Source organism: Sardina pilchardus, chromosome 11 (genome assembly GCF_963854185.1).
Source record: "Sardina pilchardus chromosome 11, fSarPil1.1, whole genome shotgun sequence".
Classification (NCBI taxonomy): Eukaryota; Metazoa; Chordata; class Actinopteri; order Clupeiformes; family Clupeidae; genus Sardina; species Sardina pilchardus.
Genome location: NC_085004.1, coordinates 588,127 through 602,500, shown reverse-complemented (window position 1 = coordinate 602,500; position 14,374 = coordinate 588,127). Strand labels below are relative to the sequence as shown.

General features: G+C 41.9%; 1 protein-coding gene across 1 annotated transcript; it reads right to left on the bottom strand.

Annotated features, from left to right (window-relative positions):
- Window positions 1-2,757: 2,757 nt before the first annotated feature.
- LOC134095983 (uncharacterized) lies at window positions 2,758-14,045 on the bottom strand. The gene is made up of 7 exons (XM_062549714.1): window positions 13,937-14,045; window positions 11,841-12,173; window positions 5,306-5,460; window positions 5,070-5,214; window positions 4,629-4,712; window positions 3,154-3,264; window positions 2,758-2,783 (listed from the first exon to the last, which is right to left on the bottom strand). Exons 1-7 carry the CDS (start codon window positions 14,004-14,006, stop codon window positions 2,758-2,760), a joined length of 924 nt encoding a protein of 307 aa, XP_062405698.1. The 5' UTR covers window positions 14,007-14,045.
- Between the last annotated feature and the right edge of the window lie 329 nt (window positions 14,046-14,374).

The following is a 14,374-nucleotide window of genomic DNA, read 5'->3' as shown; positions in this document are numbered from 1 at the left end:
AGGCACCTACCCTAAAACTTAATCCTAACTTTCAGCACTCTAAAACTTAACCTTAACCCTAACCCTAACACTTAACCCTAAAACTTGTCCAAAAACCTAACCCTAAAACTTAACCTTACCCATAATCCTACAGTAACCCTAAAACTTAACCTTACCCATAATCCTAACTCTAAAACTTGACCTTACCCATAATCCTAACCCTACACCTTAACCTTACCCATAATCCTACAGTAACCCTACACCTTAACCTTACCCATAATCCTAACCCTACACCTTAACCTTACCCATAATCCTACAGTAACCCTAAAACTTAACCTTACCCATAATCCTACAGTAACCCTAAAACTTAACCTTACCCATAATCCTACAGTAACCCTAAAACGTAACCTTACCCATAATCCCACAGTAACCCTAACCCTAACCTTACCCATAATCCCACAGTAACCCTAAAACTTAACCTTACCCATAATCCTACAGTAACCCTAAAACTTAACCTTACCCATAATCCTACAGTAACACTACACCTTAACCTTACCCATAATCCCACAGTAACCCTACACCTTAACCTTACCCATAATCCTACAGTAACTCTAAAACTTAACCTTACCCATAATCCTAACCCTACACCTTAACCCTATGAGCCCTAAGCTGTTTTAAGGGCATTTTCACTACCTCTAGTTAGAAGCATTTATCCTGGTCATTGTAAGTGCCATTCACACATGCTACATATTGTTTTTTTCAGCACAGTCTAGGCTATCCAGATCTGCCACAATATCATGTATAAATACTTGCATTGATTTGATTTAGATTTTTAAATAATAAAAAGTTGAAAAGCGTACTATACAAATTCTTACATTTTGATGTGTATCTCACCACAGCAAGCTCACATCTCGACCAAACTTACATGGTTATGTAGGCCTGACTGTCCTGAACACGGCAATATAAGAACCATGGTGGAGGTATACTTTGGGGCTGAGCAATTTACAGAAATATGTGGTGTGTGCCTTCCAGAAATAAATGGCAATTTTTATTTAGTGATGAAAAAATGACTTTTTGGCACTTTTTGCACTCCATATTGTGACACTAGCTGATCTTACATGACTTATTTGCGGTAGCACACATGACGTGCACAGATGATGATTCTCTATAATATTTGTTTTACTGCATTGCAATGAACAAAGTAAAGGCAAAACGTGTTTATTTGTCAAACAAATTTGGATGCAATTTGAGTCTTGAATTGGATACCATATAGGAGTGTGCTAGGATCTCAAAACCGTGTTATGAACGTGACTTGTCATAGAGAAACACATGATAACATTGGATTATGAACATAGGCTATTCCACACAAAAACACGAGGTAAGTGGAGCTAAATGAAGTTATTATTTTGCTGTCACTTCGTCTGTTTTATGGCCTAGAAGGTTGTATTTGGTATCTGTGGATAGCTCTAGCTCTCCTCTTTCATCTGACATGCGTGCCAAATCTTTTTGATCGCGATTTCACGAGGAAATCAAACGAGAGTAAAGGTAGCCAAAGATATATGACATTATTATTTGTTTGTAACTTCGTCTGATTTTATCAAACGAAATGATCGATGTATTTGGTATCAATGCAAAGCTCTGCTTCCCCTCTTTCATTTGATATGCGTGTCATGTCTGTGCGATGCGTGGTCCGCGAGTAATTTAAGCGAGAGTTCTGGATGCGCCGGTGAACGCAGAGCAATATAGACTGTAAATATGATATACTTTGATTTAACTTCATCATTTTATTTTATTTTCATACTTGATCGTACAGACAAGTGTCTAGTATCGTTGGAAAGCCCCGGTTCTGCTCTTTCCTGCAATATAAGTTTCATCTCGCTGTGACTAATAATAGCGGAGCAATGTAACAAAGAAAATGTGTGCGTTTTTTGACGCACTTTGCGTCCGTCGGGCTCATAGGGTTAACCTTACCCATAATCCTACAGTAACCCTACACCTTAACCTTACCCATAATCCTACAGTAACCCTACACCTTAACCTTACCCATAATCCTACAGTAACCCTAAAACTTAACCTTACCCATAATCCTACAGTAACCCTAAAACGTAACCTTACCCATAATCCCACAGTAACCCTAACCCTAACCTTACCCATAATCCCACAGTAACCCTAAAACTTAACCTTACCCATAATCCTACAGTAACCCTAAAACTTAACCTTACCCATAATCCTACAGTAACCCTAAAACTTAACCTTACCCATAATCCTACAGTAACCCTACACCTTAACCTTACCCATAATCCCACAGTAACCCTACACCTTAACCTTACCCATAATCCTACAGTAACTCTAAAACTTAACCTTACCCATAATCCTAACCCTACACCTTAACCTTACCCATAATCCCACAGTAACCCTACACCTTAACCTTACCCATAATCCTACAGTAACCCTACACCTTAACCTTACCCATAATCCCACAGTAACCCTACACCTTAACCTTACCCATAATCCTACAGTAACTCTAAAACTTAACCTTACCCATAATCCTAACCCTACACCTTAACCTTACCCATAATCCCACAGTAACCCTACACCTTAACCTTACCCATAATCCCACAGTAACCCTACACCTTAACCTTACCCATAATCCTACAGTAACCCTAAAACTTGACCTTACCCATAATCCTACAGTAACCCTACACCTTAACCTTACCCATAATCCTACAGTAACCCTACACCTTAACCTTACCCATAATCCTACAGTAACCCTACACCTTAACCCTCCTGGTCCTTGCGCTCACCTGAGGGAGACGAGACAACACACAAACAACAAACAACAAACACATCAGGCCGACTGCAGACTGCACTTGTCAGAGAGAAAAACACAAATAACAACCAACACACACATTAGTGCAGTGACTGTCTAGCGGCTCTCAGCCAGAAGGTCCGTACGCTCACCTGGAGGAGATCTCTTGATCAGGTGTGTAGAGAACAGAATATAACATGTGTCATGTGTACGCTCACCTGGAGTGTGTCATCACGTGTGGTGTAAAGGTAGTAGACGAGAAAAGTGTGTATTGTGTGTGTATTCTGAACTGGAGTGTGTGAGTGTTGTTTCTAGTCTAGAGAAGATGAAGGTGTGTATTCTGCGTGATGTGTGTGATGTCTGACCTGCAGTGTGTGTTGTCCTGTTTCTTATGTAGAGGTAATACCCTCCCAGCAGTGATGTCAGGATGATGATCTCTGCCAACCACACACTGATGAACACTGGAGAAACACCGCCTGCAGACACACACACACACACACACACACACACACACACTGATGAACACTGGAGAAACACCACCTGCAGACACACACACACACACACTGATGAACCCTGGAGAAACACCGCCTGCAGACACACACACACACACACACACACACACACTGATGAACACTGGAGAAACACCGCCTGCAGACACACACACACACACACACACTGATGAACACTGGAGAAACACCGCCTGCAGACACACACACACACACACACACACACACTGATGAACACTGGAGAAACACCGTCTGCAGACACACACACACACACACACACACACACACACACACACTGATGAACACTGGAGAAACACCGCCTGCAGACACACACACACACTGATGAACACTGGAGAAACACCGTCTGCAGACACACACACACACACACACACACACACTGATGAACACTGGAGAAACACCGCCTGCAGACACACACACACACACACACACTGATGAACACTGGAGAAACACCGCCTGCAGACACACACACACACACACACACACACACTGATGAACACTGGAGAAACACCGCCTGCAGACACACACACACACACACACACACACACACACACACACACACACACACACACACACTGATGAACACTGGAGAAATACCGCCTGCAGACACACACACACACACACACACACTGATGAACACTGGAGAAACACCGCCTGCAGACACACACACACACACACACACTGATGAACACTGGAGAAACACCGCCTGCAGACACACACACACACACACACACTGATGAACACTGGAGAAACACTGCCTGCAGACACACACACACACACACACACACTGATGAACACTGGAGAAACACCGCCTGCAGACAGCAACATTATCACACATGATATAAAATACATAAACAGCAGTCGGTCCATTACATGTGACGTGCCTCTTGTGTGCTACTGAGCAGCCTGTTATCAGATCATTTAGTTTAAAAGACTGCAAGCACTGGAGGGAAGTGTTAAATGAAGGAAGTGTGTAAATCATGGTCAAGTGGCAGCAGTATAATGTCTAGCTGTCTATCCACAGTATCTATCTATCTATCTATCTATCTATCTATCCTGTCTGTCTGTCTATCTACACACACACACACATGCACACTCGCACACACATACACGCACACACACATATGTGTACATGCACACACACACACACGCACAAGCAGACATCTTAATAAGCAGTAGTACAGAGAGACTCCCTGAATCTCCTGCATATGAAGTCAATGAATAGAACTTACAGTACATGAGATAATCCTCAACCTGTTGCTCATTTGCGTTATTGCTCTTAGTAGACGTTGTTTTAATAGTTGCCATGGATTCACCATTGTTGGTTGTCTTGGCTGCAGTGGAGATAGAGGTGGGGTCAGGTGGTGTTGTTGTCTTTGGTGGTGTTGGTGATGTGGTGGCTGAAAACATCCACAAAACTCAACTGCGATATGGAGCTATAGACAGGGATCAGCAATGGTGTACTTGAACACACACACACACGCACACACACACACACACACACACACACCCTCATACACACTTATCACTAAGAAGTATTATCTCATGTAATGAGTGGAGTGCTGTAGCTCAATAAACCAGCCAGGTAGCATCTGATGACAACAATGCAACAATGACCTGGATTTGAAGGCAGTAAACCACACACACACACACACACACACACACACACACACACACACACACACTCTCTCTCTCTCACACACACACACACACACACACACACACACTGATGCAAACACTGATTGTGTGGTCCTTACTTGTGCAGGAGGGTAGTGGTTGGGTCTTGCTGGTGCTGCTGATGTTGTTTCTGGCTGAGCAGGTGAGATTCCCCTGAGTTCCCTCCAGGAGATCTGTGCAGCTACCAGCTGAACCACTAGGAGTGGAGATGGGAGGAGAGTCCTTCTGCAGGTGGAGATGTGTATCTTATTGTTTAGTGTTTATAATCAATATTATTATCAGAAACATTGCTAACATAGATTTAGTTTGTCTTGACCTGCTTCTCTGTGCACTGATTGGTTGAGGTTTCATTCAGAGGCCTCCCATCCAGAAACCAGCTGTACTGAGGACGGTCCCCATTGGAGGAGCACATCGCCCTCATCTCCCCATAGGCTGAGCAGGTGATTGACAGGTCCACATCAGACACGGGAGCTGGAGAAGAGGAGGAACCACAGTGATGATCAGAATGTAGTTCTGCACATGGCCATGTTTCTTCAGGGTGTCCACCAGAGACCAGGGTTCCTACCCCAGACTGCTCTCTTAGCCCACATCACAGGACTGACTGAGATCACAAGTCACACTGAGATCACAGTCTGGACGTTCTCCATCCCTGGCCCCTCCATGGTGGATCAAGCAGATGGTACGGGTTGAGAATGCTCCTTTCTTTCCCGCACATCGGGACTCCCGAAGCATCGGGAAAACTGCAACCGCAAGGGGGCAACATAGACCGCCCTAATAATATGAAGGTTCGGCTCATGGAAAAACACGAGGACACCGCGCTGGTGACAAGCGGAGAAAAGAGACATGACGCTCGGCATGTTAGATTGCAGTTGCAGAGTTTTCGAATGTTTACAGCCTACCTCACAGCTCTCTCACTCGACGTAGCCTATAACTCAGTCAGTCCAGCAGAGATGCCAGAGCAACGTTTTGGTCAATGGAGAGGGAGAGAAATGCTCCGCATATCCGTCTCATTTAATCATTAAAATGAAAGTGATGACTGGCGAAATTAATCAAACGACGTTTCAATAAACCATTGTTGAAATGAATGAAAATGGTTTTAGAAACCTATAGGCCTATCAGAAGGAAATAGCCTTCAATTCAACCTGAAATACTCGAAAGGCAACCTTAGATTAATTCATGAATTCATTACGGTTACAAGACCGCATTTCCGTGAATAGGCTATTATTGTCAACGTCAAGGCGAAGACGAAAGAGATGGACAAGATGGACATTTTGGCAACATTTACATGCTAGGAATACTTAGAAATGTGTAGGCTATGTTAAAACGGAGGCATGTTCATTTTAACCGGCGACGCTGGGTAGCCTACATGTACCCAGCACTTGTTATCACAGATTTTGTCCCCACCACTTTTGACGACTGAAAATAAAATGTATTTAACAGATATCTCTTTAATACATGCCTATGCTTGTCACTTTACTTATAACCGTAGGCCACATGCATGGAGAAGATCGCGCATTTTGTAACATTGTAACAATGGATGGTCAGATATGCGATAGGGCAGTGAGGGTAATTCATTGTAACCATCGACTAGCAGGCCTAGCTCCGCAAAATAAGTTTCTAGCAACGTATGTATCGTATGCATGTTCATGTTGATTCAGAGATAGGCATAGACTACCATAGGCTGCTGGGCGTCAAGCTATTTGACAGCATTTTATCATGTGGTGAATTAATAACTAACGTTAGTTTAACATGTCAGAACTTTTGATCGGCGTTTCAAGTACATATGCCGAATATTCGAAATTGTCGAAATTCACATCCAGCTGTGGCGCAAGCGGTTGAAGCGTAGGTATCGTACGCCAGCGACCGGGGTTCGAAGCCCACTCGAAGAACCTCTCCGGAACCCATCAAATAAAATCCATCGATTTATTAAAAGAAATGAAAGACTTTCTGTTTTGAGATTCTTTTTATGTTTGCGATGTCTGCTGAAAAGAAAAGTTAATATGTTAATTCGTGGCTCAGCGCGCACTCACACACATTTTTACATTGACATAGTGTCGGGCTGAAGTGTCGTCCTCAGTGCCTCATATAGGTAGGCTATAATGTAGTGAACTGGTTAGACGAGTGTGGGGGAGGGGGAATGATCGCACAAGACAATTGCTCTTCATGAAATGGATCTCAAAGGCGGCTGTCGATTTTTAAATGTAGCCTACTACACCACTTGCGAAATCGGACGTGGCACATAGCCTAATTATTAGGCTACTGGATAGCAAATCCATAGACTTTGTTCATCCTATATCCTTGGCGGAGATAATAATTAGGCCTATCAAATTAAAAGCACACTACGACAGGTATACTTGTGTGATCACGCAACACAAGAGAGCATTTAGCGATGGGACAGTTGTGAATGAGTGCTTAACACCCTGGAGTCTAAATACCCCCGGGGGATTTGAAAAACTGTTCCAAACACACATCTCAATCTCTGCTTTTATCATATTATAGAAACACCATTAGAAGCCTTTAATCAACTCGTTTTCAAATATATAGCCTATGTTTTAAGAGAATATGGCAATGATAATGGCAAATTCTTAGGATTTGTCCTCTCACCTGCAGCAGGCCCATTCAAAAGCCCATCCACCTAATTTGCATTTGAAAGAGCCAATCACTAAAGTGACACATTTAGTCTAGCCTACTTTATGAGTTTTTTTTGACCCCTCTAATAAATTGCCTATAGTCCTACTACGATAATGGAGGAAGGGCTGCCTAACTGTTCCCCCTAAGAGTTTTTTCATAAGATAAAATGTTTACTCTATTTAAGTTTAGGATTTGGTAGACAAGACAACCTCGGAAAAGTTCTTCAGATAAACAATGTTTTATTGAATTAAAGGAAAGAAAATGTATCGCCAGGGTTTCGGGGCTTGCGAAGGCATTCGTTGATCTTATCGATGCAGTCCTTGCGGCCACTTCTCCCCATCGTAGGAAACTTTCTGCTTAGTGTTGACAACACAAAGGTCTTGACGTTGTGTGGCAGTGCTTGCTTGCCCTTCGATCCATCCCAGTTGGTGGTTTTGCACCAGGCTCTGTAGTGCTCCTTTGTGGTGATGGCTCTGAAGAGCAGGCATCCGTATCTACCAACGTTGCCGCGACTCTGTTGGTGAATCCGAGCATGTTGTTCTGGGCCAACAGCAAGCAAGGTTACGTCTTCGTGCTGAGAAGGAACTTGAATGCTGTTGTCCTTAAAATACGGAACAAAGAGCGCCCCGTAGGCTATCTGTTCAATACAGATAAAGACTTTAACTATTACTTATATATTTCTTATAACGAAACGCGAAGAAAAGATACGAGGACTGACCATCTCGCCTCTCCGCGTTTCCCCCAATACCATGGCGACAAAGAGAAATAAATATGATTTGACATTTTAATGTTCGTAGCGCGCCAGTTTACCCAGTGTGTGTGCATTGAGTAGTTCCTTAAAATACGGAACAAAGAGCGTCCCGTAGGCTATCTGTTCAATACGAAGACTTTAACTATTAGGCCTACTTATATATATAACGAAACGCGAAGAAAAAATACGAGGACTGACCATCTCGCCTCTCCGCGTTTCCCCCAATACCATGGCGACAAAGAGAAATAAATATGATTTGACATTTTAATGTTTGTAGCGCGCCAGTTTACCCAGTGTGTGTGCATTGAGTAGTTCCTTAAAATACGGAACAAAGAGCGTCCCGTAGGCTATCTGTTCAATACGAAGACTTTAACTATTAGGCCTACTTATATATATAACGAAACGCGAAGAAAAAATACGAGGACTGACCATCTCGCCTCTCCGCGTTTCCCCCAATACCATGGCGACAAAGAGAAATAAATATGATTTGACATTTTAATGTTTGTAGCGCGCCAGTTTACCCAGTGTGTGTGCATTGAGTAGTTCCTTAAAATACGGAACAAAGAGCGTCCCGTAGGCTATCTGTTCAATACAGAAGAAGACTAACTATTACTTATATATTTCTTATAACGAAACGCGAAGAAAAAATACGAGGACTGACCATCTCGTCTCTCCGCGTTTCCCCCAATACCATGGCGACAAAGAGAAATAAATATGATTTGACATTTTAATGTGTGTAGCGCGCCAGTTTACCCAGTGTGTGTGCATTGAGTAGTTCCTTAAAATAGCCTACGGAACAAAGAACGTCCCGTAGGCTATCTGTTTAATACGGAAGAAGACTTTAACTATTACTTATATATTTCTTATAACGCTGGCTGTAGGCGATTTTCTATAACCATTTTCATTCATTTCAACAATGGTTCATTGAAACGTCGTTTGAATAATTTCGCCAGTCATCACCTTCATTTTAATGATTCAATGAGATTAAGGAGTCGACTATTGACGGATATGCGGTCTTCATCATTAAATGCAGTTGAAACTTTCTGCCACCTGGTGGTTGTTTGGGTACATTGCCTTAGCCTCGAAAAAAATCGGCTTGACGCACTGCGGGATCTCTTCGGGAGTCCCGCGGGAGAAGGTGCATTCTCAACCCGTACCCACTGTACCACATGTTATGAGAGCAGGAGTGTCCCTCTCCACCTTCTCTCCAACCCTAACCCTACACCTCCCCAGTAATACTGTACAATTAATTACAAATACTAACCCTACACCTCAGCACAACAGACGCAACAGCACCTCATTGCCTCTTTAATTACCCTACCCCTACACCTCCCCAGTAATACTGTACAGTTAACCCTTTCATGCACGCATTATGAAAAAAAGTGTCTAGATTTTTTTAGTATTGCTTTTAGTACTCTATATGAGCCCAATATTGAAAATCAGTTGGAATTTTTTTAAAATATGCTTTTATATAGAAGTTATGTTATTGTCCACGTATGTGGACAGTGCGCAACAAAGGGGTAAAAAAGGATAAAATGTAATGACAGAAAATGTGGAAACTATGGCCCTCTACTTCCTCCATACTACCCACCCAGCCCTCTACTACCCCCATACTACCCACCCACCTCTCTACTACCTCCATACTACCCGCCCAACCCCTCTACTACCCCCATTATTGCTCACCGACCCTCACCCACCCCTCTACTACCCCCATATTACCCACCTATACTACCACCACTACCCAACCACCCCTCTACTACATCCATACTACCCACCCCTCTACTACTAATCCACCCACACCTCCAGTACTCTCATACCCACCCCTCTACTACCCACCCAACCCTCTATTACCCCCATATTACCATACCACCTTGGCATTACCACATGTAATTAGGTCATTATTTATAGATATGTTTACCAAATGTTTGTTTCTTTGTAATTTAAAGCAATTAAAATCATATTTGAAAAAAAAAAAAAAAAAAAAGTCCTAGTTACAAAATCTAATTTTTGGCCATTTAACTCCTCTGTTGCGCAACGTCCACATACGTGGACAGTTGCTTTTTAGGGTCTACAAACTCCATTTTACATCCGATTTAATTTCTGAAAACATAGAGTTGTTCAACACACTCTCCTGTACAGCATAATATTTTTTTTTACATGATTTTGCCTTCTTGAGTACTAGCTTTTTACAGATATGCCTGGAGCATTCAGCATATGGCCATTACTGTCACTCATGTTGAATTGATGATGTCATCAATAGTGGTGGGGGAAAAAATCGATTCTGTTCAGTATCGCAATATTTTGTGCACACAATTAAATCGATACTTGTAGCTCAAAGTATCGCAATACTTAATTATATAATTTAATTATCCATTTTACTTTTATTTGAGTCGAGTTTACTCAGGGTTTACTCTGATCACATTAAATTAGCTTATTACGCTTATAAGGGAGGCACGTGTTGTGGTGCTTCATTGTGCATTCAACAGCAATAATAAATGAAAATGGCTTCACAATCACAACCTGTTGTACACAACACTCTACACTACTTTCACATCGAAAAAGGTGGGTGTATTTTGGTTTTCAACAAGAAGTGAATAGTAAGGACCTTGACATGCACCATGCCATTGCAAAGTAAGTTGAACAGTGTTATTTTCCTAATTTTTTGTAATGACTTAGAATAATATGAGAGACATGAATAGCAATATATCGCAAAATCGAATTGCAATACTTGGTGTATCGCAATATGTTAAGAATCGCAATATTATCGAATTGTGGCCCAAATATCGCAATAGTATCGAATCTTATTTTTTTTGCCAATTCCCACCCCTAGTCATCAAGCAGTCAATATTCCAAATATAAGATGATACATATTGTTAATATATTGCCAAGGACCTACTAAAACTGCCCTGAAGTGGATTGGTGTATATCAACATGATAAATAAGTAGAAAACAGAGTTAAAGTTACTGTCCACGCATGTGGACGTTGCGCATGAAAGGGTTAATTCAACTGAACAGCGTGCTTATTCTCAAACACAACAACAATACAACTCACTAATGATTGAATAATGTGTTTATCTCGATACTAGAGTAAAAGGCACTCAGTTAAAAGTGCAGATATTTTTGTATGACTCAAATGATTGATTGATGATTCAAATGGCATGAAAGTAAAAACCATGAACATGTAGACAAACCCCTCCGTACTACTGAGTTCATATCCTGTATCTGTATGTTTCACACATGAGGCTTGGTGGGGAAGACAGCTCACACTCTCTGAGTTTACTTACAGCCATTAGAGTCTAATTACTGAACTTACTCATGTCTAACAGAGCAGATGAGGATATTTACTTTTAATCATCCACTGCACTGTGTCCTTATAGACCCCTTTGAGATCCTCATTAAACCCCTCTGTGTTACAGTGCAGGAGATGTTACATCTGTTATCACATCAGAGGAGAGATGAAGTGATTTACCTTCTATGGTCAGCTCTACTGTGTGAACTCCCACTAATTTCCCTGATGACTCATAGATCTCCACTCTGTATGTTCCTGCGTCTCTCCTCTCTGCAGGGTTGATAATCATGGTCCCGTTATCAGGAACAAACTGCCATCTCTGGAGGACTGATGGGGTGTTGAACTCATAAGAGAACACTGACTTGGATTTTCTGAATCTAAAAGCAGCTGCACTGCCATAATAGAGGCGCAGTTCACGTCCTCTGGCATTCCTCATCAGCTGCAGGTACACAGGTCCTCCCAGAGCCCCATAACATGTAGCATCCTGAGTAGCATCACACATGGAGTCCAGACCTGCATGAAGAGAGGACATTCATTCTCATCATTTGAACACGTCAGTATGAATTTATCACAAATTTATTTAGTATTTGTTATTTTGTGTTTAACTGCCCTGTGTGTGTGACAGAGTGCCCAGTCATATCAGAGTTCTACAATTCTGTTAGCCCTAGAAATCTCACTGTATATCAGGTAGAAACAGCACACTACTGTTAGAAATCTCACTGTATATCAGGTAGAAACAGCACACTACTGTAAGCTGTGGTGGATGGGTGGCATCCAACTTATTGTATATGTAGAGAAATAAACCGAAATAAACTTTCTAAATTCACCAGGAAGAAATACTGCAAATGAGCATGTCAGCAGGTTTTAGTTGTTGTTGTTGACTTGTGTCTATTTCAGCTCAGTTTCATTTCATGTTTTTGTTTTGCATCGTCTGAATGTGACTGCAGTGTGTGTCACTGTCTGAATGTGACTGCAGTGGGTGTCACTGTCTGAATGTGACTGCAGTGTGTGTGTGTCACTGCCTGAATGTGACTGCAGTGGGTGTCACTGTCTGAATGTGACTGCAGTGTGTGTCACTGTAGCAATAAGGAACAGCGGTGAGCATGTAATCCATTTAAACCACACACACATTCATTATCTCCTTTGACTACATTAGCCATAAGTGGCAATTTGAGAGAAATATTTTTAGCACAGAAGTTTGAATATTGTTTTGATTGGCTCAAATATGTAAATTCCTAATTTAATGTATGAAAAAAAAACACAGTAGGCATATACTCCCTGTATGTGTGAGTAGGTTATGGCTGTGAGAATATGTGAGGGCCCAAAACACAATAAGCTTATACTCCCTGTGTGTGTGAGTACAGTAGGTTATGGCTGTGAGAATATGTGAGGGCCCAAATAGAGTGGGGGGTATAGAGCTGTACTGCCAGGGCTACATCATTAGAAATGACCACATTCATTTAGACACCAACACTGTGAGCTTCCTCTACAAGCCACATAAAGAGTCAAGTCAAGTCAAGTAGCTTTATTTGTCCCAGCTTGGGCAATTGTTTTGCAGCAGTAGCACACACACATACACCTCCATATGCACATACACTAACACACTTCCACAGGACATTATAAAAATAAATAAATAAATACACAAAAAAAGATAAAAATGCTTTGGGGAAGTGAGATGCACAGTATAGAAGATAAGTCCATAAATAAATAAATGCACAGCCTGACATATGGCTATCTGTGTTTCTTAGTGGAGTTAAGCAGTTGAACAGCGGAGGGCATAAAGGAGTGCTTGTGTCTGTTTGTCCTGGCTACTGGATATTTAAAACGGGAGCCAGAGGGCAAAAGCTGAAATTCACTGTGTAGAGGATGGGTGTAGTTATCCAAAATAGATTCAGCCTTCCTAATTGCCTGTTCTTCATATAAAGCAGTCAAGAGTTTCTGTTGAACACCAATTATTTTACTGCTTACCTTGATAATCATAGATATGGCATTTTTGTTTTTGTTTTTGAACCAACAGTCATAGTAATAGAATCTTAATGACCACATTAATGAGAACAGTCATAGAAACAGTATTTTAATACCAACTAATAGTAGAGTATATAACCAACAGCAATATCTTTTACAAAACTACCTGTAAATCTAGCCTATTTTAATGTACATGCACGCACGCACACACACACACACGCACACACACACACACACACACACACACACACACACACACACACACACACACACACACACACACACACACACACACACACACACACACTTACCATAAGCCGATGTAACCAGTAGGACAACAAGTCCAGTAAAAGCTCTCATCTGTGGGAGCAACACACACATCCTGGCGACTACACTCTCTTTCACACTCACACACACACGGGCAAGTCCGTCTTTTGAACATTCAGATGAGCCCAGAGCTGAAGAGAGAGAGAGAGAGAAGAGGAAGTTTGACGTGTGTGTGTGTGTGTGTGTGTGTGTGTGTGTGTGTGTGTGTGTGTGTGTGTGTGTGTGTGTGTGTGTGTGTGTGTGTGCATGTACATCTATGCTTGTGTGCACGCATGTCTGTGTGTGTGTGTGTGTGTGTATGTGTGCATGTGTGGGAAGACACTACTGCCACATCACACTATTGCTGTATACACACACACACACACACACACACACACACTGCAGGGAATGAACAAAACAACACTAGTGACACACACACACAC